This window comes from Camellia sinensis, chromosome 10 (assembly GCF_055761805.1).
Source record: "Camellia sinensis isolate YWXY chromosome 10, ASM5576180v1, whole genome shotgun sequence".
NCBI classification, from domain to species: Eukaryota; Viridiplantae; Streptophyta; class Magnoliopsida; order Ericales; family Theaceae; genus Camellia; species Camellia sinensis.
Window position 1 is genome coordinate 72,464,515 of NC_138970.1, and position 27,257 is coordinate 72,491,771.

General features: G+C 46.8%; 1 protein-coding gene across 1 annotated transcript; it reads left to right on the top strand.

Moving 5' to 3' along the window:
- The first annotated feature begins 10,861 nt into the window (after window positions 1–10,861).
- LOC145801656 (uncharacterized) lies at window positions 10,862–11,618 on the top strand. The gene is made up of 2 exons (XM_082893391.1): window positions 10,862–10,937; window positions 11,146–11,618. The coding sequence occupies exons 1-2, from the start codon at window positions 10,893–10,895 to the stop codon at window positions 11,554–11,556; spliced, it is 456 nt and encodes a 151-aa protein (XP_082749517.1). The 5' UTR covers window positions 10,862–10,892; the 3' UTR covers window positions 11,557–11,618.
- Window positions 11,619–27,257: the final 15,639 nt, after the last annotated feature.

The following is a 27,257-nucleotide window of genomic DNA, read 5'->3' on the forward strand; positions in this document are numbered from 1 at the left end:
TAAAAGGTCACAAAAAAGTGCTCAAACAAAGCCTCAAGAAGATAGAACAACATGCTCTTTTGATGAGCCATCAACACAAGCCAACAAGAGTAGAGGAGGGGGGACAAACCCCACCTATTTGGGGCCATAAAACATACTTTCCACCACTGAAAATCCACTGGATTTCAGTGGCTAAAAGGCCAAGAGAAGGTGATCTTGAAGGCTTAAAATGAGGGCACAAAACAAGGCCAAACAAGGCACAAAAGGGGGGTAGACCACCCCTAACACCAAAGGTGCCTAAACAAACACTTTAAGAACTTGAAAAGAGAACTTTTTACAGTTGAAAGCTAAGCCAAAAGAAGCATGCAAATATGGTTAAGTAAGCAACTACAACAAAACTTGAAAGAGGCTAGAGACTCACCCTTGAAGAACAACTTTAGAACAGCAACTTTAGAGGCAAAAACCAAGCTTAAACAACTCAAATGCAACCTCCAAGAACCTCAGCTCAGTAGTGAAGGTGTTTCACTAGGTGCTTTAGTGCAAAAGTTTGAAGAAAAATCACTTTAAGGCACAAACAAGTGCAAATATATATATATATAGAGAGAGAGATATGTTTTGTATCTCAAATTTTCAGAACCTCTGGAAAGGGAGAGGGACCTCCCCTCTTATAAAAATCCAAGTCCCAAGTGTGTTGAACAAGCTAGGAGCTTGTTAAAATCCCTCCATACACGTGTATGGAGGATGAGTTATGTGCTCACCAGCTGGCACAGCTGGCAACAAAATATCTGAAAAAGCAAGAAAAAAGGCCTCGGCCAAAAAGTATGGCCGACCGGCTATTAAAAGTGCCGACCGGCCATCAATGATGCTGACCGACCGTCACTGATGGCCAATGGAAAGAGGTCATGGCCAATGGTCAGGGGGCCTGGCTGATGGATTAGAGGGCTGGCCAAAAGGCCACTGTAGACGTCCCCGAACGCCCCGGGAGGGTTAGTCCCGTTCTGTTCATTTTGGGGTCACTACAGCTCAGGACTCTCAAAAGTCACGGTTCTAAGTCTGAACCAAAGAGTCCAAATCTGGCAAATCATTTTGAGAAAACAGATTTTGAAAGAAGTGCCAAACATGGACTGCTTTGCCAGATACAGAGTCGCCACCTAAATATTTTATTTTGGGAAATTTAGGAAACCCTGACTCGGTGCCAAAAGGCCACGTGTCCGTCATCACCAAAGTTGCCTCGGTTCGGGAACTTGGGTACGATTAGGGAAGGTCACTTCGTGAGCACCCCCGCTCGCCCGGTCATAGACCGGCCTCTACTAACCATGATATCAATTTTTGAAAACATTGTGAGTTCTTATTCCGGTTATTGGCCTAGGTTACTATGTGATGCGCACAGCATACAAGTATAGACTGAGTCGCCTGAATTGGAACGAAACATTTCGTGTTTGTTTTTGAAAATGGTTTGCTACCCGCAGGTAGGCTTGAAACATTTGATGATTTATTCCAATTCAGATAACCCAACCTTCACCCACAGGCATTCAGGCAGATATATCAGATAAGCACATAGCCTCATGGTAAGCATGCTATCATGGCATTCACTCACACGCATGCAAGGATGCTAAAGCATAAAACTTACCGAGTACTCCAAGCCAAAAACAGAAACTACATTAGAAATCATGCATGAATCCTAAGTATACAAAAATGCCTAATGCAACACATGCAAAATGCAACTATAGCAGGCTCGGCTATTCTAAGATGGCATATGGAATGTTACAACTATCATGTATTCAACTTTGAAATTGAAAGTACAATGCAGTTAGTATGATGCGCCGAGCCCAGTGCATGCAATACGGATGAATGAATGCAAACATGCTGTCATACTGTATGCTAATTTAAATATGCCCTAATCTAACCATCATAAGCGGATAAAATAAAATGGAGAAAGACGTGGGGTTGGAAGACATACATCACACTCACGCACACTTATTATAGTTGTGCCCTCACTCAGAGGGTCCAAATGAATAATACAGTCCAAATATTACAGTCCCGAATAAAAGAATATTACAGTCCAAAATATTACAAAATTCTAATTAATTAATGAATTAACTAAGAAAGTAAATGAAACTGGCGTGCAAGCCAGGGACTGCCTTGCTTCTGATGGATGGTGCATGTCCGGGTTGTCTTGCGCGGAAATCCACTGGGATGCCCCGATTAGCCTCTGTTTACACCTGTTCTTGAAATGCGTGCCAAGCCCCAAAAAGTGGCTGATTCCTGATTTTGCTGCAACAGAGAGCAGGAAAGGGGCATAGTAATGTATTTGCACAGATATATGCATGTCTCGAACCTCGTGCCACCAATCACGCATACCGAGGCATGATGGCCGAGGAGTCAAAATGCACAACTCAATATAGGATGAATGCACATGAAACTATAGCTAAAACCTAACTCCATCATGGATAATCCGGAGTATCGGTGATTGGGGAATTGAGACACATTCCGTCACTCGGAGTACGAAATGTACCTCGTTTCCCGTGCCCGGGCTAACTCTTATTCCGGACATGATGCAATATGGATGATATGCATGAAATGCAACTAAGATACAATCCTAACATATACAACGCTATGGAAATGAAATGCCTCGAAATGCGTGCACACGAGCACGCAAACTGAGAAAATATAGAACGCGATCTAAAATACAACGTAGTATGCACTATGATGTGAAAATGAGATGCCTCGAAATGCGTGCACACGGGCACGCAAACCGAGAAAATGACAGAATGCACTGAAAATGAGACGACTTGAAATACGTGCGCACGGGCACGCAAACCGAGGCGATGGCGGAATGCAATGAAAATGAGAAGCCTTGAAATGCGTACGCACGGGCACGCAAACCGAGGCGATGACAGAATGCAATGAAAATGAGTGCGCACGGGCACGCAAACCGAGGCGATGACAGAATACAATAAAAGTGAGACGCCTTGAAATGCGTGCGCATGGGCACGCAAACCGAGGCGATGGCGTAATGCAAAGAAAATGAGACGCCTTGAAATGCGTGCGCACGGGCACGCAAACCGAGGCGATGACAGAATGCGATGCAATGACATGAAAACATGATATGGGCTTATAGCAACATGAGTGAGCCTCAGCCACACTCACATAGGATGCCGGCGGATAAAAAATGGGTGCCTCGAAATGCGTGCACACGGGCACGCAAACCGAGGCAATGACAAAATGCGATGCAATGACATGAAAACATGATATGGGCTTATACCAACATGAGTGAGCCTCAGCCACACTCACATAGGATGCCGGCGGATAAAAATTGGGTGCCTCGAAATGCGTGCACACGGGCATGCAAACCGAGGCAATGACAAAATGCGATGCAAATGACATGAAAACATGATATGGGCTTATACCAACATGAGTGAGCCTCAGCCACACTCACATAGGATGCCGGCGGATAAAAATGGGGTGCCTCGAAATGCGTGCACACGGGCACGCAAACCGAGGCAATGACAAAATGCGATGCAAATGACATGAAAACATAATATGGGCTTATACCAGCATGAGTGAGCCTCAGCCACACTCACATAGGATGCCGGCGGATACAAATGGGGTGCCTCGAAATGCGTGCACACGGGCACGCAAACCGAGGCAATGACAAAATGCGATGCAAATGACATGAAATGGATAGCAATCATTCTAATGGAATTTCAGCACTAAAATATGGGGGAAAACAGTCCCGAAATGAGGCGAAATGATACCAAATGCATGGAATTGTCCCGAAATGCGAATTTAGGCACCCGAAATGGCCTATAGCTATGCCAAACATGCACAACATGGACATGAAATACAAAGACAGAAGCTAGACAGTCCCAAAAAAGGCACTTTCACAGTTATAAACAAGGCCAAACAGCAAGCATAGGTACGGCAAAAATGGCATGCAAGAATAGGGGCCAAGAGAGGGGTAATGAAGCAAGTGATATAAGCAAAACCCAAACTGAAAAAATTCCTTCTACAACATTTAAGAGGGACTAAAAATATGAATATTTACAGTATATGGAAAACCTCAAATCAGTATACAAACATGATAGAAATGTGATGCAAAATGAGGCTCAAAAGTGGCTATAACATGAGGTATGCAAAATATTAGCCAAACAGCCAAAGACCCTGAATAAAACATGTAGAATGGACCAAAATAAGCACTTTTTCAGAACTGTAAAATGGCCAAAAACAAAAGCATGATAGGCTAACTAAACATGCAAGAATGGGGAATAAAAGAGAGATATAACATGAAGTGACCTATGGAGGTCCCAAAACATGAAAGGACCTAAATGAAACATGAAGAATGGACCAAAATAAGAACTGTTTCAGAACTGTAAAATGGCCAAAAACAAAAGCATGGTAGGCTGCCATTGCATGCAAGAATGGGGAAGAAAAGAGGAGCATAAAGGTAGGTACAACATGGAAGTCCCAAATGGTGTTGAGCCCTTCTTAAATGTTGAAGAGGGGCTAAAAATAAGCCTCATATTAGTTTACAACATGCTCAAAAACAGATTACTCATGGGTCGAAAATAGCATGCAAGATTATGACATATAAGATGATCAATGAAGCAAGTGCATCATGGAGGGCTCAAACAGGGTTGAGCCCTTAATGAAAAGTGAATATGAGCTCAAAAGAGGGCCCTTTTCAGTTAGGTCCGGAGCTTGAAACAAAAAACATAGGGGGCTTACCAATGGATCAAGAAAAAGGTCAAAGTGAAGAAAAGTTACTCACCCTTGAAGACTAAGACTTTTGTTGCTTCTTGGACCAATTTGCAGCTTCTTTTTCCTTTGAGAAACCTTCCTTGTTGCTGGAAATGAGGTGGTGATGGTAGAGCTTGGTGGTGTAGAAGGAATGGAGCTTAGGGACTTAGAGATTTTTAAGGAAATGAGAGGTATAGAGATGGAGTTGTGTATGGAGGCTTGAAGGTGAAGTTTTCTAACCCCAACAAAGGATATATCTTGCTTGCTATATAGGCCAACAAGGGGGTGTAAAGGTGGGGGAAAAGGAGACAAACTTTCCCCCACAAAATATCCCCCGGATAAAGATCTTTTCTGGGGGATAAAGCCCCACAGCTGTAAAGTGCACAGTGCCAAGATTTCGGCCGGCCAGTTACTTTTGCTGCAGGTGGCCGGCCGGCCACACCCCCTAGCCGGCCGGCTAGGGGTCAAAAGGGTCAATCAGATTTTCTGGCCCGCCACCAACTGATGGTGTCCTCCTATCTGTGTACAACACAACCCTGTGGTTAAAAGTCCAAGAAAGTGGGTCTAAGGGGTTCAACATTAGCTCGGAAAGAGGGGTTCAAAAGGGTCAGGTGGAATTACTGGCCGGCCACCAACTTTTAGGGTCCTCCCATGTGTGTACAGTACAAATATGTGGTTCAAAGTTCGAGAAAATGGGCCCAAGGGGTTCAACATTAGCCCGGAAGGAGGGGTCAAAAGGGTCAGGTAGCATTAATGGCCGGCCACCATTTTTTAGGGTCCTCCCATGTGTGTACATTACAAATATGTGGTTCAAAGTTCAAGAATGTGGGCCCAAGGTGTTCAACATTAGCCCGGAAGTGTGAAAAACGGGCGTCGGAGGATGTATAACTGGTTGCTGCAACAATTGCTGGCCTCCCACCCTTCAGTGACCTTCCTGGTGATAAAACAGAGGTACCTGCCAAAAATGAACGAAAACCGTTGCAAAATGAAAGTTCCGGGGCCAAAACACGCAGTTCGGGGTCCCGAAAATGGGCTGTTAAGCACCGAAAGTGGCGTTCGGCCACGAAGTAGGTTTCTCAGCCCCCAGTGTTCCTCAAAAGGGAGTAAATAGGAAGTATGCCAAAAATCGGAGCAATAGGAGATGGTTAAGCGGTCCCGAACCGAGGCACACGGCCTGACGGCTCCGAAAACCGGAAACCGGACTCCGAAATGGGCAAAATGGCCTATGGCCACCAAATGTAGCCTACGGACATTGAGAGATGGTCTACGGGACCTCTCCCTTCCCTCAAGAAAAGAAACAGAGAAAATCGAGTCTGGTTCGCAAATCGAGGCAAGGTACAAAAGAGGGTTCGGAAGTCCGGAGGCAGGGCTCACGGCCGCGACTCTGAAACTTCTGAACGAGCACATTATGCAACATCACCAAGCGCTCAATCGGTGACGTCTGAGTCTTAAGGTCGGTCAAAAATGGGGTGTCTATAGTTGCCCCTCTTTGACAGAACTCGGAAGTCACAAGTGACGGGAGTGAATGTCAAAGCCCAGAGACGACCCATTTTTGACAAGGCCGAAGACTTAGACAAACGTACAAGATAAACAGAGATGTGCCCGCAGGCATGCCCGCAGGCAGGGGCAAAGTGCAAATGATATGCAAGAAGCCGAAGGTAACCCAATGATCATGCAAATGCAGCAAGCTGTAATGAAGCAAGTATTCGCAAATAGATGCAACAGTTTTAAGCAAGAATGCAAAGCAACAACTACATTTCATGTAGTTAAGAATGCGAAGGATTATTCAATCCCCGCCACGTCTCACACGGAGAAGATACGATACCTGCGCGATTCGTCTGGTCGCACCAGCCTCAATTGAACCGTACATACAATATCGTGCCTGCAAAAGAGAGAAATTGCAACAAGTACAATATGCTATATATCCAATGTGATTCCGAAAGTTCGACACACGCAGTGCCAGTGAGTGAATGCATCGTAATGCAAGAGTGGAACATGCGTGACAACGCATGCCCAAGTATAGCGGTATGCCAATATCAAGAAATGTGCATGTTAATGCAGGTATGCTCATGAGAATGCAAGATAATGTGACACGAGCATGAATCAAGGTGTTCATTTGTCATGAAATAACGAGTACGGAAATGCGCATTTCGGCGAAGGCGATTCAATTACGGCCTCCGATCCGCTTCCCTGAAAGGTTACAACTCATTCAAAAAGGATACACTTTGATTTCGATGAATGATGATGAGACATATGTCAGAACTTGAAGCTGAAGTCCCGGCGGAGCTATTTCGCGACCGGAAGTGTACTTTTCTTGAACTTTTTCAGGTCCCGGGAACTCCGATCTTCCTCAAAATTTGCAGAGAGCTAGGTGGGCATGTGGGGAACATGGCCGGCCGGTTATAGGGAAGAGGGGAGGTGGCCAACCGGTTTTCCATAAAGTAGATAGCTGGCCGGCCAGTTATCCAAAAAGCAGATAGCTGGCCGGCTAGAAAAGGGGGCCGGCCGGCCATGTGCCCAGATCCGAGGGCAGTTTGGTCTTTTTCACATCCTTCCTTCATGCTTCTTCAACCAAGACCTTGAGCCTATAAAAGGCAGCCGAGGCCCCTTTCTTTCTTGCCTCCTACAACACTTTTCTTCTCCAGATCTGAGTTTCACACGCGTTTTCCAACGCCTCGTGTAAATTGTTTTCGCAAAAACACTCAGTTTCAAGCACTTTGAAGCGATTAAATTTCGGTTTCGAAGCTTCTTTTCGCATTTTCACCATTTGAGGTAAGTTTGTCTTAATATTTGGAAGATTTTCTCGGGAGTTGACTTTTGTTGACTTTTTATTTCCCGAGAGTTGACTTTTGTTGACTTTTTCCAATTTTGGCTCATTTTGCTCATTTTCGCTCCCTTTTGCAGATTCTTTGAAAATGGCGGGCAATTCTCCCCACGGCGGAGGTTTTCCAGGTGCCGGAGATGATTTCGATCCCATGACTCTACCCCCGAGGACCCGACCTTTTATTCCCGGGAGGTACCATCCGCCAGCACATGTCCTCCCTCGTGCTGTCTTCCGTCACTTTACTAGCTTTGACGAGCGAGCACCCGGGGATCTGCTTCTCCGAGAGCCGGAGCATCACCTCTCTCATGAGGCACGAGAGGTATTTTCCTCATTTTCTGTATTTTTCGTACATTTTCGCACCTTTGCCATGCTTCAACATGCAGTTTAGCTTATGACATAGTACTTTGCTTGCATCCTGAACATGTAGTTTCAACACTCGAATTTCTGAACACTCGACTCATTAATTAATTGCGAACGCATAGTACACATTAGTTAAGAGGCGAACACACGGCTCAAACACTGATTTGTCGAACACACAGCCCGAATTCAAAAGTGAACACACAGCCCACACTAGTTGAAATTTGAACACGCAGCCCAAACTTTAAATTTTCTGAACACGCAGCCCAGATAGATAGTGAACACGCAGCCCACAATTTAACCGAAAGTTGAACACGCAGCCCAAACTTTAAATTTTCTGAACACGTAGCCCAGATAGATAGTGAACACGCAGCCCACAGTTTAACTGAAAGTTGAACACGCAGCCCAAATTTCAAATTTTCTGAACACGCAGCCCAGATAGATAGTGAACACGCAGCCCACAATTTAACTGAAAGTTGAACACGCAGCCCAAATTTCAAATTTTCTGAACACGCAGCCCAGATAGATAGTGAACACGCAGCCCACAATTTAACTGAAAGTTGAACACGCAGCCCAAATTTCAAATTTTCTGAACACGCAGCCCACAATTTAACTGAAAGTTGAACACGCAGCCCAAACTTTAAATTTTCTGAACACGCAGCCCACAATTTAACTGAAAGTTGAACACGCAGCCCAAACTTCAAATTTTCTGAACATGCAGCCCAGATAGATAGTGAACACGCAGCCCACAGTTTAACTAAAAGTTGAACACGCAGCCCAAACTTCAAATTTTCTGAACACGCCGCCCACAATTTAACTGAAAGTTGAACACGCAGCCCAAATTTCAAATTTTCTGAACACGCAGCCCAGATAGATAGTGAACACGCAGCCCACAGTTTAACTGAAAGTTGAACACGCAGCCCAAACTTCAAATTTTCTGAACACGCAACCCACAATTTAACTGAAAGTTGAACACGCAGCCCAAATTTCAAATTTTCTGAACACGCAGCCTAGTTAATAGTGAACACGCAGCCCACACTAGAATTTGCATGTAGCTTATTTCACTTCATCGGCATATAGCCCATTTCATCTCATTGGCACACAGCCCATTTATTTTATTGGCACACAGCCCATTCATTTCATTGGCACACAACCCATTTCATCTCATTGGCACACGGCCCATTTATTTTATTATTGACACGTGTATTCATTCTGAATACAGGTTGGTTCCCGTAGTGTGCAGGGGTATGGTTCCACCATCGCGCGGGACTGGTATGCTGAGCTCCCGGAGGGTGTCCGAGACTTAGTAGACTTGGCAGGATTTGGACCCTTCTGCGTTGGGTTGTTACGTTGTCCTGCCAGGAGGACACTGATGGCAGCCTTGGTAGAGAGATGGTGGGACACCACCAACTCCTTTCATTTCTCTGCTACTGGGGACATGACCATGACGCCCCTAGACTTCGCTGTGTTGACTGGCTTAGACATAGGAGGTTGGTCCATCCCCTATGATGAGGATATGGGCGAGTGGGAGGCCGCTTGGATGTACCTACTGGGGGCTCGCCCGCCTGTTGATAGGGTTTCAGGGAGAGTTCGATACACTTGGTTCTCTTCCCACTTCCGGCGGGCGGAGATGGTGCCTGAGACTCCCGAGGAGACGGAGCAGTATGCCCGTGGTTTCCTTATGTTCCTCTTCGGGACTACCCTGTTCGCCGACAGAGGGAACACAGTTGGGTTATATCTGCTGAGCGCTCTAGTCGACCTATCACAGGTCAGTAGATATGACTGGGGTGGCACCGGCCTGGCTACCCTTTACTTTTATATGAGCGCGACCTCCCGCGGACGGGGCGATTTACTTGGCGGCTACTGGAGAGCCTGGGAGGTACTTTTCTGTCCCCTTGATTTATATTTCTACTTCTCATTAATTGTACATTGCACACACAGCACACTTTTACAGTCTGTATTTTACTCTCAGCATTTCGTACTTACATTCTGCACTGCTTTTCTCAGCTATGGGTCTATGTATACTTCCCATCATTAGCCCCACAGCTGGAGGTGGCAGGGATTCCCATGACCCCATATTCACTGGTGTTCGAGGGCCCGCACCGGCCGAGACCTCGAGAGACCCTCCTTTACCTGTGACAGTACTTTGACACTGTGCGACATTCAGAGGTACCTCAGAACTTTCAGTTCCTTTCATTTTCATCTTTGATTTGCTCTGCATATTCTCGATTTCTGATTGGTTTATGCATTTATCATCCGCAGATCACATGGCAGCCTTGGGCGCCCCTGGGTGATGGTCTCCGACTTTAGTATACCGGAGCGTCGGACATCTCCCAGTATAGGGTCCTGCTCGAAGGGCCGGTTGGCAGGGTATGGTTCCTGGGGGAACGCTTTCTGCGCCAGGTATGGGGGTATCTTTCTCAGGATCTTCCCGCAGTACCCCCAGCCAGTATGCGGACTGCTGACAGGCTCTCTTACTCGGAGGTAGTCGGCGTCATGCTGGGTAGTGATGCTTTACTACATATTGAGGAGGGGGACTACGCCACTTACCTTCACATATACTTGATGCCTCCATTGACGGGAGCTCGTATCCCGATGATGAGGCCTGCCGGTATGTCATCCTCGGGCCAGGCTCAGGCTCGGGCTGCAGACGCCCCTTCTACTAGCAGGGCTGGTACATCTAGAGGTGGGAGTAGACCGGTTCCTCTGGTTCCGTCGGTTTATCCTCATCCTGGATGGCCAGATATGCCCACTGAGTTGATGGCGTGGCAGTATGGGGCTATCTCTCCGACCCCGATCCCACTAGAGCCTCCGATGCCCAGTGATCGATACGCCATTGATCCTGACTCACCGCTGGTATGCTCCACTGTTTTTCATTCATCATTCAGATGTTTAGACATTCTTTTGTTCACTGATGATTATGAGCTCATATTTGCAGCCACATCGAGGGTATATGGAGGAGGTGGTTGGACTGGTGGCCACACTCGAGGGCATGGTCTTGCGGAGGGAGGCACAGTTGTCTGTCGCGGGCATTCAGGTACTCTTCAGTTTTCTGGCATTTATCATACTTCTGATGACATGCTGATTTCTACTGCATCGATAGACTATTTGTGTAGAGCACATCTAACACACACCCCACTTGTACACTGTATTTACATGCACCCACTTCACGTAGCCTTTGCTTGTATCTACATCTGATATATATATTCGGACTGATGTATTTGAATTGAACTCTTTGTTTTCAGATGCCTTCATGGTCCGGTCAGCCGCAGGCCAGGCCACCTGGGCCTCCTTGGGGAGCTGGGCCATCTGGGCCTTTTCAGGGGGCGGGGTCATCTCGGCCTTCTCGAGGAGCCGGGCCATGTAGGCCTTTTCGAGGAGCTCGAGGAGGGCCTGTCCGCAGACGCAGGGCTCACGTTGTGGAGGTGGAGCCTGATGAGGAGGAGGAGGATGCTGAGGAGGAGGAGGAGGCTACCGATCGTCAGTCAGAGACATCTGCTGAGGAGGGGGGCTCCGGTTTTGGCTCGGGGAATAGAGGCGAGACTGAGGGGGATCCTGAGGATGACAGCTCCGACTCAGATGGTGATGATGGTGCGGAGGTTGTCCTGCAGAAGAGGATGAGGAGTGCTTCTCGTTCCCGCTCCCGAGGACATTGATGTTGCTATTTCCTGCTTTATTTTTCTTTTTGCTAGTAGTTTGTAGCACTTTGCACATTGTTAGGCAGTTTTATTTTTTGTAAAACTTGTACCTTGGTTTGTTGTAAAGCATGATGGAATGAAATAGCTTTTGAAAAGGTGTTTGTATTTTAAACTTTTAGCATCGTATCGCATCAATTTATTTTGCACAAAAATGGAATTGAATGGAAATGCGCGTTGTGTAATCACCAAGTCAGGTAGTGAACCGACGCAACAAACTAAGCAACTCAACTTACTAAGATATAACAGAACCTTAGGAAGTTTACAACTCGATAAGCAAAATGCAACAATGTTGACAACGCAAATAAACAAGACTTTAAACGAAGACTGTTTTAAACAGAGAACAATGGCTCAAAAACACGAAACACGTCCGCTCGATAAACAACTCGATAAGCAAAACAACAACTCGATAATCAAAACAACAACTCAATAAACAAAACTCAGCAGCAACAGAGTGTACTTCTGACGATCTGGGCACCGGAACGTATCCGAAATGAAGGCCTTTGACTCTCCCGTTACATGGAAATGCTTGAAACTTTCCTCAAAGGGTAAAACAGGGCCAAGGGGATACACTGCAGCATTGCCGGCCATCCCTGGGAGCCGGCCGGCCATTTTGTGGAGAGAGACAGCTGGCCGGCCAGTTTTGTAAAAAGTAAATGGCTGGCCAGCCAGAAAAGGTGGCCGGCCGGCCACTCAGTCCTGCAGCCTCCAGATTTTTGACACGTGTCCCCGTGAATAGTGTTTTTCCTTCTATAAAAGCCTCAACTTCGGGAACATTCATTTCATCTTAGTTTTAGACAAAGATGGAGGCGTTTCTCGCAGAAAATGTCACATCTTGGATCTCTTCTCTAGATGGCTCGGAAAAGCTGAATTTCCGGGGTTTCGGCTTGAATGCACTATTTACGCTGAGCCGTACTCCGCTACAGCTTCCTTTTCTCCATGCCGCGGCAAGGTTCTGGAATCCAGTGACGCATGTTTTTAGCTTTGGCGGCCAAGAGATGTGTCCCACTTTCGAAGATTTTCAGGTTTTGATGGAGTTTGAATGCTCTGAAGTGATCTTGCCCCAGCTCCGTTTTGGCCACGCTCAGGCTTTAGGGCGGATGTGTGGGCTCACGGCGCATGACGCTCGATCTCTGATCTGCAGTGGGGAACTGGACATCCTCGGCTTGATCCATCGTTTTTTCGACGCTGGTGACCGCAGCAACCATTATCGGCAGGGTTTCCGACAACACGCCCTCTGCTTATGTTTGTTGTCTCACTTTCTGCTTTCCTCGGGCTTTGGTGGGGCTAGTATTTGCCTGATTGAAGTCGCCCAAGGTTTGAGAGAAGGAAAGAGTTGTATTGCCATGACCTTGGCCGAGACACTGATGGGCTTAGATTCTGTCTATCGCCGGGAGGCGACCAGGTTTGCTGGGAGTCCACTGCTGCTGCAGGTAATGTTTCCCACCCAACCTTACGTATATATTTGCTCACATCACTCGACCCTCAGGCTCATTTTTTCTCACAAAACCCTTGTCTTACTTTTCTCTCATCGTACATCTCTTTGTTCTTTATTCTCTCATTTTCCATCCCTCCCCTAGGTATGGTTAATGGACAAGTTGCAGGTTGTGGACTCTTGCCCGGCCTATTCAGCTCGAGGCTACTTCTTTCGGCAGCGCCTAGTCAATGCTCTTGACGAAAGGTGGTGGTTTGATTGGATGTGCAATTTGTCTGCAGATAGCATTGCTTGGCGTTGTCCTTGGCTCAACCTCCCGGCAATGAGCTATAGTATGTCCCGGCTGATTGGGATCCAATTGATTGGTCTAACCCACTGCGTATTCTATTTTCCGTTCCGGTTCCTACATCAGTGTGGTCATGATCAGACCTGCCCACCGGAGGGGATTGAGTACCCAGCCGCTTTCCCGATCCGGGGCGCACAGCTTGCACGATATGCCACAGCATGGAGGACTAGAGAGCTCCTGGCCCCTGCTTCAACTTTCAGTTGCACTTTGTCCGATGAGTGCTTGGATTGGCTCAATGAGGAGGCACAGGTTGGGCCTAGCTTGGCATCAGATGCTCCGTCCAGCTCTGGGAGGGGACGCAGAGATACTTGATTCGACTATGCCCCAAATTTATTGCTTATTTAGCATTTTCAAGTTTTCTTTATGAATGTACTAAAAAAAGCAACCTCGATTGTAATGCAAGAGCAGGAGAACTCAGTTTTGAAATCAATGAAATTGAAAGTTATTATACTGAAAATTTTCCGCTTTTGGTCCAAAAATGGTCTTAGTCGTAAAAAGATTGATTTGAACAAAGTCAACTTTTATTAAAACTTTTCAAAACTATTTTCGATGTGGATCAGAACTGGACACGCCGGAGATCTGTCACTGAAATGCACAACCCCAGATCCCTGCAACTGGAAAGTTGCCCCTAGTCTGAAGAACAATGTGGCACTTCATAGCAACGGAAAGTTGCCCCTAGTCTGAGTAACTTTGCACCGTTGCGGCAACGGAAAGTTGCCCGTAGTTTGAACAGCACTGTACCGGAGATCGCGATAAATGCTGACGGATAAAGATGACTGAGATGATCGAAATGGACAGAGTTGATCGGGGAAAATTTTATGGCTGAACTTCGATGTGAAGTTGCCTACGTATCCCAAAGATGAGAATCAAGCCTTACGTAGTTCAGGCCGAGGTTCACTCGAGTATTTTCACTCTCCTTTTGCGCTCTAACTTTTGCCAAGGCCGCCCTTTGCGGGTTTTCAACCTTGCGAGCTCAGTTTTTATATTTTCTAATTTTTTGTGCTCTGACTTTTGCCTAGGTCGCCCTTTCGGGTTTTTGGCCTAGCGAGCCTCTCAAGGATAGTATTTCTTCAACTTGTCCATATTGATCGGTTGTGAGAACTCCAAGCCATCTAGATCCATCAGAACCACAGCTCCACCTGACCAGATAGCCTTGATGATGTAAGGACCAGTCCAATTGGGTTTGAACTTGCCCCTTGGGTCGTGGATGGGAGCTCGGTTGTCTTTGAGCACCAAATCTCCTTCTTTCAGATTCCTGGACTTAACCTTCTTGTTGAAAGCCCGGGCAATTCTGCGTTGATAGCCTTGGATGTGGTACAGTGCTTTCAGTCTTCTTTCATCAAAGAGCATGAGTTCTTCGAATCTGCTTTGCTGCCAATCTGCTTCGGCTATCTGGCATTCAGCCAACACTCGTAACGACGGAACCTCAATCTCAATGGGTAGAACAGCCTCCATTCCATAGACCAATGAATATGGAGTTGCTCCAGTAGAAGTTCTGATTGAAGTCTTGTAGCCCCACAGAGCAAATGGCAGCTTGTCTGGCCAATCCCGATAGGTTCCCACCATCTTCTGCAGTATATGCTTGATATTCTTGTTGGCGGCTTCAACCGCTCCGTTGGTCTGCGGCCGGTATGTAGATGACTTATGGAAAGCCACATTGTATTTCTCTAACAAGTCTATCACTTCTTTCTTGAAGTGGGAACCATTATCTGAAATTATCTCGTTTGGCACCCCATAGCGGCAGATGATGTTGTTTCTGATGAACTTTGCGACGTGCGACGCCTTCAACACCGCGTATGATTGGGCCTCGACCCACTTTGTGAAATAATCTATCGCTACTAGGATAAACTCATGCCCGTTTGACCCCTTCGGGGTAACAGCTCCGATCACATCAATTCCCCAGACTGAAAAAGGCCATGGCGAAGTCATGTTATATAGTTTTGACGGTGGGATGTTCATGCGATTTGCATGAATTTGACACTTGTGGCATCGCCGAACAAAACTAATACAATCCTCCTCCATAGTTGACCAGTAGTAGCCCTGTCTGAGGATCTTTCTGGCCAGCATTACTCCATTCATCTGTGCACCGCACTCCCCCCCATGGATGGCTTCCATCAGGCGTTTTGACTCTTCAACTTCTACACAGAGCTTATGCATTCCCAGATGACCCCTTTTGTACTGCTTTCCCCCGCAGATAATGAACTGAGCAGCCATTCTTCTGACAGTCCTCTTATCTTTGGCATTCGCCCCCGGTGGATATGTCTCCTTTTCCAAGAAGTTCCAGATGTCGTAATACCAAGGATTGCCGTCTTGAACCACATCTATGGCGGAAATTGACTCGTATGCTGGCACGAACTTCTGATTAATAATGACTGGACGGATCCGGACTCCGGACGGGATGTCTATCATAGAAGATAGAGTTGCTAATGAATCTGCAAACCTGTTGTTCTCTCTTACGAGGTGGGTGAAATTTAGCTTCTCAAACCGAGGAATTAATAAATCCAAGGTTTGGTGGTAGATTATCATCCTTTCCTCCTTGACTTTCCAATCTCCTTTTGCTTGAGACACAACAAGGTTCGAGTCCCCAATGACGTCCAACCGTCTTGCCCCTAGTTCTAGGGCTGCTTCCAGGCCAGCAATACATGCCTCATACTCTGCTTCATTGTTGGAAACTTTGAACCGGAGCTTGAATGCTAAAGGCATACGGGAATCGTCAGGTGCTATCAGCAAGACCCCTATCCCATACCCATACTGGTTTGACGCTCCGTCAAAGTACATTGTCCAAGTTTCATCTTCGACGTGCAGAATGGCTTCATCTGGGAATAGATACTCAACTGCTTCATCCCCCTCAACCGGGTGGTCGGCAAGGAACTCCGCTACCGCTCTCCCTTTTACTGACTTGCGCGTTACATACTTTAAATCAAATTCGGAGAGCAACAGCAGCCAGCGAGCCAACCTACCCGTAAGTGCTGGTTTCTCGAGAAGATATTTAATGGGATCCAAACGCGAAACCAACGTTGCAGAGTGGGCTAACAGGTAGTGCCGCAGCTTCCTGGTTGCCCATACCAAGGCCAAACAAGCCTTCTCCAGCGGTGTATAGCGGGTCTCGTAATCCAGCATCTTTTTGCTCAGATAGTATATGGCCCTTTCCACTTTGTCTTCTGACTCCTGCGCGAGCATGCAGCCCATGGTGGTCTCAGTTACCGAAAGGTACAATATCAACGGTCTCCCCGGCTCTGGTGGTGACAACACGGGTGGGTTCTGTAGATATTCTTTGATCTGCTCAAAAGCTGCTTGACATCGGCCGTCCCATTGGAATTTCTTTCCTTTCTTCAGGAGACCAAAAAGTGGTTCACAAGTCAAGGTTAATTTAGAAATAAACCGTCTTATGAATTGCACTTTACCCAGAAAGCCTCGCACCTCCTTTTCAGTCCTTGGTGGTGGCATTTCTAAGATGGCCTTGATTTTGGAAGGGTCGACCTCGATGCCCCTTTGTGTAATCAGAAACCCTAACATCTTCCCTGCTGTAACACCAAACATGCATTTCTGGGGATTCAGTCGCAGTCGAAACTCTTTGATCCTCTGAAAGAAATTTTGTAAGGCGGTGTAGTGGCCCTCTCTATCTTTGGACTTGACAATCATGTCATCCACATACACCTCGACCTCTTTATGGATCATATCATGCAATATTGTAGTCGCTGCCCGTTGATACGTAGCTCCAGCATTTTTCAACCCGAATGGCATCACTCTATAACAATATGTACCCCACGGGGTAGTGAACGCAGTCTTCTCCCGGTCTTCGGGTGCCATTACTATCTGATTATAGCCTGAGAAACCATCCATAAATGAAAGCAAGGCGTGTCCTGCCGTGAAATCCACCAATTCATCGATGTGCGGCAAGGGGAAGTCGTCCTTCGGACTGGCCCTATTCAAATCTCTGAAGTCTACACAGACCCGAATTCTGCCGTCCTTCTTTGGCACCGGAACAATGTTGGCCAACCAAGTTGGGTATTCAGATACCAGCAGGAACCCTGCGTCAATTTGTTTGGTGACCTCTTCCTTAATCTTGAGAGCCCAGTCCGGGCGAATCCTTCTGAGTTTCTGTTTGACAGGGCGGGCCTCAGGATCAAGAGGGATCCGGTGCTGTACAATCTCAGGATCGATTCCAGGCATGTCTTCGTAGGACCACGCGAAAACATCTTTCAAATCTTTTAATAAAGCGACTAAGCGCTCGCGCTCCTCTGAAGACAACGTGGACCCGATCTGGACCAGCCGCGGGTCCTTCTCAGTACCAACATTCACAGTAGTGATTTCATACATTAAAGGTTTAACAAATCTTTCCTGCTCTTGATCAATTAATCGTTGCAAAACTGGGGGAATTTCTCCCTCGTTGTTTTCATCAAAATTTTGAAAATCCTGATTTAAGCAATAAATCAGAGGCACAGAAAAATACTCGGAAACCACGTCCACATCATTCTCATTAAATATTTCCAAGCCGTCAGATTCCTCTGTTACAACAGACTCAAAAGAAAATGAAAAAGACGACCTAGACAGGACTGTGGCATCCGGGTTATCACCCCCGGGAATACCGGACTCAGACTTAGTCGAGCTGGAATCTGATTCCGACGCACAAGATTCGGTAGAATCAGATTCCGGCTCACTACCTGACCCGGAACTGCTAAATAAAAAGCCTTCTTCATGTTGCCAGATGAGAGAAGGTGCGATAGATGCATCCAAGATCGGTGCTGGAAAGCCCGCAGCTATTTCATCTCCAATCACAGAAACCGAAGAGTTATCCCCCAAGCACTCTTGGCCGATCGGAGGATCTGATAGTAGACTCGCCAGTGCTACCCCCATTTCAAGCTCTGTGCCCTCAGGATCCACTGCTTTACATTGCTCAACCTCAGTTGGTGGGTCTGTCTGCGCTTCGGCAATGTCATCCCCAGATAATTGTATGTCGAAGAAGATTTCAAAACCAGGCACGCGCGTTCCCTCCGCGTTTAGCCATGGCTCCGGGAAGCCGCAGAACGGAAAATCTTCCCCCTCCCGGACGAAGCGTCCGTTTAGGGTACCCCAGATGGGCCTGTGCATTAACTCAAATGGCTTCCCGGCCTTCTTTGCTCTGGCCCTCCCGGCCATTTCTTTTCCTTTCCTCACCCAATCCTCCTTGGTGGGCAGATAACCCAGTCCAAAGGCGTGAGGGTTGTGTGGCACTTCGACCAACACTGAGACGCCCTTCCGGCCGCTTCTCCCTAATCCCATTCCGGGGGTATGTTTTAGCTTGTTCATGAGGTAGATAGATTGTGCACTAACATACATGCCCTCATTCACAGCCATGACATTCTGCACCACTTGAGCCTCGGCCAAAGTGAACCCCGACAAAAACACATCCTCCGTGCCGTGCTCGATCTCCAAGACGGGTGTGGACACTTCCGGCGGCGGATGGATTGATGAATTCCCAAAAACGATCGCTACCCCTTTCCCGTGGGGGTACTTTAGCATCTGATGTAGAGTGGAAGAGACTGCTTTGACCTGGTGCAACCACGGTCGCCCCAAAAGTAGGTTAAAGGTTGCGGGAACGTCCAAGATATGAAATTCGATGCTGTGTTGTCCTGGACCAACCTTGGTTTGAATTTTAACAGTCCCCATCACTTCTCTGCTGGTATTGTCGTATGCTCTGATCACTTGGGTGGTTGGGACGAAGTCCGCGGGTTTCAACCCGATTGCATATGCCGTTCTGGTTGGGCAGACATTAATTGCAGACCCGGTATCAACAAGTACCACCGGTATCCACTTATCTCTACATTCCATAGAAATATAGAGAGGTTTGTTGTGACTTGTGCCCTCAGGCGGTAGCTCCTTGTCCGAAAAGGTTAATGCCGGGGAACCTCCTCCCGGAAAAACCAGCCCAACCAGCTGTTCAGGCGTGGTGTCTATGGAGAGTTTGGACTTGTCCATAGCAGATAGGACAGCTTCTCTGTGTACTCGTGATGCCATTAGCAGTCCCCAGATGGAGATGTCTGCTTGTATCTTTTTTAATTGTTTCAGCACAGCTTCATCTTCAATCTGCTTCTCCTTCTGTTTCTCCGCTTCTCTATCCTTCCCGGATGCCTCGGGTTGGTCCAGATGTGGGGGTTTGAAGTACCTCCCACTTCTCGTCATATGGTCAACCTCATCGAGGTACCAAGTGTCATCCGGTTGATTATTTCCCCAGTCTTCATCCGTGTGGGCAAGACATAAGTCATCGTCTTCCCACCACATCCCATCGGCAGCCAACAGACACCTGTCTGGCTCCAGTTTAGTTGTACTCACAGTATTCTCTGTCCACATGCTCACAGCGTTCTCCATCTTCGTGCACATAGCACTTTCAGTCCCCTCAGGGCCTTTAGCTTTCCTAATTCTCTCAGCCTCCTCAAACTTCTCTCGTTCTAGCTGCGTCAGTACAGCTGTTTGTTCAACGATTCCCGTATCGATAATGCCCAAATCTCGAGCGGAATTCTTAGGACCGGCGCTCTCCGGCGATACAACTTGACTTTCGGTCGTTCCGGCCACAACTGATACTTCTGCCCCCGCTGGGCTCTGTTCTGGTTGGGCTTCCCCCACTGCATCTGGTTGATCCTCGAGCCATCCAGTGGCCTCCGCTGATCCCTCATAATCGTACCAATTGATTGACGCATCCCCCAGTTCCTGGTCATCGAGAAATTGCAAGTTAGCAAAGTCCTCCTCTACGGCTGTCAGATCATCTGCCCATAGCCCAGATCCGTCCCCCCAGATCATGCATAGCTCTCCTGTCTCTGGCAATTCTACACTTAGCCCAATTCGGCTCATTGATAGGATGTACTTGCTTGGATCATAGGCTCCCCCAGCAAAATCCTGTTCAGTCACAGATTCAACAATCTCACTCTCTCCCAAAATCTGCCCTGCCCTATCTTCGACGGTCACCACCATCGGTTCTGGTTGGGTTTTAGAGATGTCCACCATGCACAAGAAGTCAGTGCAATCGGGGAGGAGCACCTCCGGCTTGGGTAGGTGGGTGGGTGTAATATAGATGCTAGGATCGTAAGATGCGACCCCAGTCTGGATAAAATTAATTCTTTTGGGAGGGGGAGGTTGGTTATGTGGCGGGAGAGGGTTGGTTGTGACATTAGGTTTATCAGGAGGCGCGATCACCTGTTTGTCAATAAGATCTTGGATCTCATGACGCAATCTGTAACAACGGTCGGTGTCATGACCGTGTTGTTGGTGATACGCACAGTATTTTGACGGGTCGTAAGAGGGGGGGAGTGGACTCGGTAATGGCTTTGGCTCCAGGGGTTTTAAATGATTCTTTCTGATCAATATTCCCAGGACTTTGGTCAGGGGCATATATAGTGGGGTAAAGGTTCTTTGGCCTCGCGGTTGGAATCTGTTGGCTTGTGTGTTACTTCCGGACCCGCCGGAGAAGGGTGTGGCAGTCATGGGCCTTGGAGGGGGAGGGGGAGTGGTGGTGACCATACTAACTTCCGAGGCTCTTGTATTTGCAGCGCCACTCGGGCCCGCATTGTTGTTACGGTTGAACGTCCTCCTCGGTTGTTCTCTGTCGTGGTCAAACAGACCTTGTCTCATTGCGTCTTCGATTTGCACCCCCATCTCATGTAAATCTGCGAAAGTAGGGAAGGGGACTACAATCATCCTCTGCATTAGCTTTGGGTGGAGATTGCGCACAATCATCCGGATTTGATCTTTCTCGGCCTTAAAGTCATCATTGACGCCTTTTCCCTCCATCGGATCACAAAGTCCGAGAAAGTTTCTTTGGGCTCTTGCCTTGTCGTTTCGAGATCACGAGTTGTGATCTCGATCTGAGTGTTGTATGAATATTATGCGACAAAGGCCTCAGTCATTTCATCCCAGTTCCTCTTCACTTCATCTTGTAACTTTGCATACCAATGGGAGGCCACACCCGACAGGGTTCGGCCGAATAGTGAGAGCTTCTGTGGTCGTGTTAGGCCCATTGGCCGCAAGACGTCTGCAAAAAGTCGGATATGGACCATGGGGTCGCCGGACCCATCAAAGCGGTCAATTTGTGGCATTTTGAACCTATCGGGGAGTGTTACGGCCTCCTCGGTATATCCATCTTCGATATCCAGCATAGCCTTGACCCCTTGGGATTTCTTGAAGAGCTTCTCCAATTTGCTCAATTTCAGAGCTGTATGATCAACCTCGACCTCGAAGGGAGAGTCCGGGTGATTGGATGTATGGACCTTGGACAGTTGTGGTGGAAGCGGGGGCGGAGCTGGCCCCGTTGGAAGATTCGTGTCCTCTTGTAAATTTTGGACATGCGGCAGGGTATTCTGGGCATTTGGTGAGGCGTTCTGAACAGTAGGTTCCTGCTCAGGTAACGGAGCCCCTGCCGGAGGAGGAATTTGGTGTGAAGCAGATGCCGCATTCTGCTGTTGCAGTCTGGTGATTAGTTCGGCCTGTTGGGCCATGATCGCGGCCTGCTGTTTGGAGAACTCCGTTTGACGGGCGGCATCATCATGCATCTGTCTCATGCTCTCCTGCATCTGGCGCATTAGAGCCTCCATCCCTGATGTATTTTGTTGATCCATCTGTCTAATTGGTATGTCTATTTCTACAGCAGTAATTGAGACCTCAGCCCTATAGTCCTCTGATGAAGTAACCCACTGCTCTGACAACCTCTGTTCTGACACACTGCGCCTTTTCGGCTTTCTTCTGGTAACAGGGGGTAGAGAATGGAACACTGGTTGTCCGTCGATTAGATCCTCAGATCGATGGAGTCGACGACCTCGTGTCCAAAGTGCTTGGGGAATGCCTGTCGGGTTGGAAGCAATTGTGCTAGAACTGACCTAGCAAAAGATAAATAAAGCGAAAAGGAAATAAATAAACAGATAAACGGGCAGCATAACAGCTTAAAATAAAATGCATGACACACAGTCAGGCATAATCAACACACAGTCAATAAGCTGAATAACACACTGTCCTCAAACAATGATTATTATCCCTGTATCACTGTCCCCTGAAACAGAATCTGATATCCGCAGATAACTAATTCTCAAATACTAGCTGATGCCCGCAGGCCTGATACCCATAATACTGAACTGATGCCCGCAGGCCTGATGCTCAAACTTGTAGACTAATCTGATGCCCGCAGGCCTGATACTGTCAATACTGAACTGATGCCTGCAGGCTTGATACTGAACTGATGTCCGCAGGCTTGATACTGACAATACTGAACTGAAGCCCGCAGGCTTGATGGCCATACTCATATACTGATACATGCATTCCTGTAGAGACGTACTCTAAAGCACATAACAGATAAGTGAGAGCCAAAACACCCCTATGTTGGGGTAGGGTTTCCCTGTCCTATTGTGTCAGGAGCTAGGGTTTCATTACGCACGCAACGGTTTCAAACAACCTATAAACGGGTAAGCAACCTATCCTAATTTGGAATGGTCACTATGGATCCGAATATGCACTAGGTCGAATGGTCAAAGAGGGTGCCCCGGTAAAACCGGGGTTTGTGTTCCCATACTGGCAGAGCCCACAACCGGTCAGCCTTATGGTCATGCCTTGACAAGACAAGCCTCCGGCAAACCGTTCAGGAATAGCAGATGGCAAACACGGTGTCCTAGGCGCACCAATGCAAATGCAATGCAAAGAAACACACAAGTGTAGTCAAAAACAGATATCACGAGTTCGAGTCAAGTTCTCTAAATCCCCAGCAGAGTCGCCAGAAACTGTAGACGTCCCCGAACGCCCCGGGAGGGTTAGTCCCGTTCTGTTCATTTTGGGGTCACTACAGCTCAGGACTCTCAAAAGTCACGGTTCTAAGTCTGAACCAAAGAGTCCAAATCTGGCAAATCGTTTTGAGAAAACAGATTTTGAAAGAAGTGCCAAACATGGACTGCTTTGCCAGATACAGAGTCGCCACCTAAATATTTTATTTTGGGAAATTAGGAAACCCTGACTCGGTGCCAAAAGGCCACGTGTCCGTCATCACCAAAGTTGCCTCGGCTCGGGAACTTGGGTACGATTAGGGAAGGTCACTTCGTGAGCACCCCCGCTCGCCCGGTCATAGACCGGCCTCTACTAACCATGATATCAATTTTTGAAAACATTGTGAGTTCTTATTCCGGTTATTGGCCTAGGTTACTATGTGATGCGCACAGCATACAAGTATAGACTGAGTCGCCTGAATTGGAACGAAACATTTCGTGTTTGTTTTTGAAAATGGTTTGCTACCCGCAGGTAGGCTTGAAACATTTGATGATTTATTCCAATTCAGATAACCCAACCTTCACCCACAGGCATTCAGGCAGATATATCAGATAAGCACATAGCCTCATGGTAAGCATGCTATCATGGCATTCACTCACACGCATGCAAGGATGCTAAAGCATAAAACTTACCGAGTACTCCAAGCCAAAAACAGAAACTACATTAGAAATCATGCATGAATCCTAAGTATACAAAAATGCCTAATGCAACACATGCAAAATGCAACTATAGCAGGCTCGGCTATTCTAAGATGGCATATGGAATGTTACAACTATCATGTATTCAACTTTGAAATTGAAAGTACAATGCAGTTAGTATGATGCGCCGAGCCCGGTGCATGCAATACGGATGAATGAATGCAAACATGCTGTCATACTGTATGCTAATTTAAATATGCCCTAATCTAACCATCATAAGCGGATAAATAAAAGGGAGAAAGACGTGGGGTTGGAAGACATACATCACACTCACGCACACTTATTATAGTTGTGCCCTCACTCAGAGGGTCCGAATGAATAATACAGTCCAAATATTACAGTCCCGAATAAAAGAATATTACAGTCCAAAATATTACAAAATTCTAACTAATTAATGAATTAACTAAGAAAGTAAATGAAACTGGCGTGCAAGCCAGGGACTGCCTTGCTTCTGATGGATGGTGCATGTCCGGGTTGTCTTGCGCGGAAATCCACTGGGATGCCCCGATTAACCTCTGTTTACATCTGTTCCTGAAATGCGTGCCAAGCCCCAAAAAGTGGCTGATTCCTGATTTTGCTGCAACAGAGAGCAGGAAAGGGGCATAGCAATGTATTTGCACAGATATATGCATGTCTCGAACCTCGTGCCACCAATCACGCATATCGAGGCATGATGGCCGAGGAGTCGAAATGCACAACTCAATATAGAATGAATGCACATGAAACTATAGCTAAAACCTAACTCCATCATGGATAATCCGGAGTATCGGTGACTGGGGAATTGAGACACATTCCGTCACTCGGAGTACGAAATGTACCTCGTTTCCCGTGCCTGGGCTAACTCTTATTCCGGACATGATGCAATATGCATGATATGCATGAAATGCAACTAAGATACAATCCTAACATATACAATGCTATGGAAATGAAATGCCTCGAAATACGTGCACACGAGCACGCAAATCGAGAAAATACAGAACGCGATCTAAAATGCAACCTAGTATGCACTATGATGTGAAAATGAGATGCCTCGAAATGCGTGCACACGGGCACGCAAACCAAGAAAATGACAGAATGCACAAAAAATGAGACGCCTTGAAATGCATGCGCACGGGCACGCAAACTGAGGCGATGGCGGAATGCAATGAAAATGAGACGCCTTGAAATGCGTGCGCACGGGCACGCAAACCGAGGCGATGACAGAATGAAATAAAAATGAGACGCCTTGAAATACGTGCGCACGGACACGCAAACTGAGGCGATGACAGAATGCAATGAAAATGAGACGCCTTGAAATGCGTGCGCCCGGGCACGCAAACCGAGGCGATGGCAGAAGGCGATGAAAATGAGACGCCTTGAAATGCGTGCGCACGGGCACGCAAACCGAGGCGATGCAATGACATGAAAACATGATATGGGCTTATACCAACATGAGTGAGCCTCAGCAACACTCACATAGGATGCCGGCGGATAAAAAATGGGTGCCTCGAAATGCGTGCACACGGGAACGCAAACCGAGGCAATGACAAAATGCGATGCAATGACATGAAAACATGATATGGGCTTATACCAACATGAGTGAGCCTCAGCAACACTCACATAGGATGCCGGCGGATAAAAAAGGGGTGCCTCAAAATGCGTGCACACGGGCATGCAAACCGAGGCAATGACAAAATGCGATGCAAATGACATGAAAACATGATATGGGCTTATACCAACATGAGTGAGCCTCAGCCACACTCACATAGGATGCCGGCGGATAAAAATGGGGTGCCTCGAAATGCGTGCAAACGGGAATGCAAACCAAGGCAATGACAAAATGCGATGCAAATGACATGAAAACATGATATGGGCTTATACCAACATGAGTGAGCCTCAGCCACACTCACATAGGATGCCGGCGGATAAAAATGGGGTGCCTCGAAATGCGTGCACACGGGCACGCAAACCGAGACAATGACAAAATGCGATGCAAATGACATGAAATGGATAGCAATCATTCTAATGGAATTTCAGCACTAAAATATGGGGGAAAACAGTCCCGAAATGAGGCGAAATGATACCAAATGCATGGAATTGTCCCGAAATGCGAATTTAGGCACCCGAAATGGCCTATAGCTATGCCAAACATGCACAACATGGACATGAAATGCAAAGACAGAAGCTAGACAGTCCCAAAAAAGGCACTTTCACAGTTATAAACAAGGCCAAACAGCAAGCATAGGTATGGCAAAAATGGCATGCAAGAATAGGGGCCAAGAGAGGGGTAATGAAGCAAGTGATATAAGAAAAATCCAAACTGAAAAAATTCCTTCTACAACATTGAAGAAGGACTAAAAATATGAATATTTACAGTATATGGTAAACCTCAAATCAGTATAAAAACATGATAGAAATGTGATGCAAAATGAGGCACAAAAGTGGCTATAACATGAGGTATGCAAAATATTCGCCAAACAGACAAAGACCCTTAATAAAACATGTAGAATGGACCAAAATAAGCACTTTTTCAGAACTGTAAAATGGCCAAAAACAAAAGCATGATAGGCTAACTAAACATGCAAGAATGGGGAATAAAAGAGAGATATAACATGAAGTGACCTATGGAGGTCCCAAACCATGAAAGGAACTAAATGAAACATGAATAATGGACCAAAATAAGCACTTTTTCAGAACTGTAAAATGGCCAAAAACAAAAGCATGGTAGGCTGCCATTGCATGCAAGAATGGGGAAGAAAAGAGGAGCATAAAGGTAGGTACAACATGGAAGTCCCAAATGGTGTTGAGCCCTTCTTAAATGTTGAAGAGGGGCTAAAAATAAGCCTCATATTAGTTTACAACATGCTCAAAAACAGATTACTCATGGGTCAAAAATAGCATGCAAGATTATGACATATAAGATGATCAATGAAGCAAGTGCATCATGGAGGGCTCAAACAGGGTTGAGCCCTTAATGAAAAGTGAATATGAGCTCAAAAGAGGGCCCTTTTCAGTTAGGTCCGGAGCTTGAAACAAAAAGCATAGGGGGCTTACCAATGGATCAAGAAAAAGGGTCAAAGTGAAGAAAAGTTACTCACCCTTGAAGACTAAGACTTTTGTTGCTTCTTGGACCAATTTGCAGCTTCTTTTTCCTTTGAGAAACCTTCCTTGTTGCTGGAAATGAGGTGGTGATGGTAGAGCTTGGTGGTGTAGAAGGAATGGAGCTTAGGGACTTAGAGATTTTTAAGGAAATGAGAGGTATAGAGATGGAGTTGTGTATGGAGGCTTGAAGGTGAAGTTTTCTAACCCCAACAAAGGATATATCTTGCTTGCTATATAGGCCAACAAGGGGGTGTAAAGGTGGGGGAAAAGGAGACAAACTTTCCCCCACAAAATATCCCCCAGATAAAGATCTTTTCTAGGGGAT

Bases quoted from the DNA above. Each gene is read 5' to 3' on its own strand.
- LOC145801656 (XM_082893391.1), top strand. From the start codon at position 10,893: ATGGTCTTGCGGAGGGAGGCACAGTTGTCTGTCGCGGGCATTCAG. The intron at 10,938-11,145 runs GTACTCTTCAGT...CTTTGTTTTCAG, and splicing joins TGTCTGTCGCGGGCATTCAG to ATGCCTTCATGGTCCGGTCA.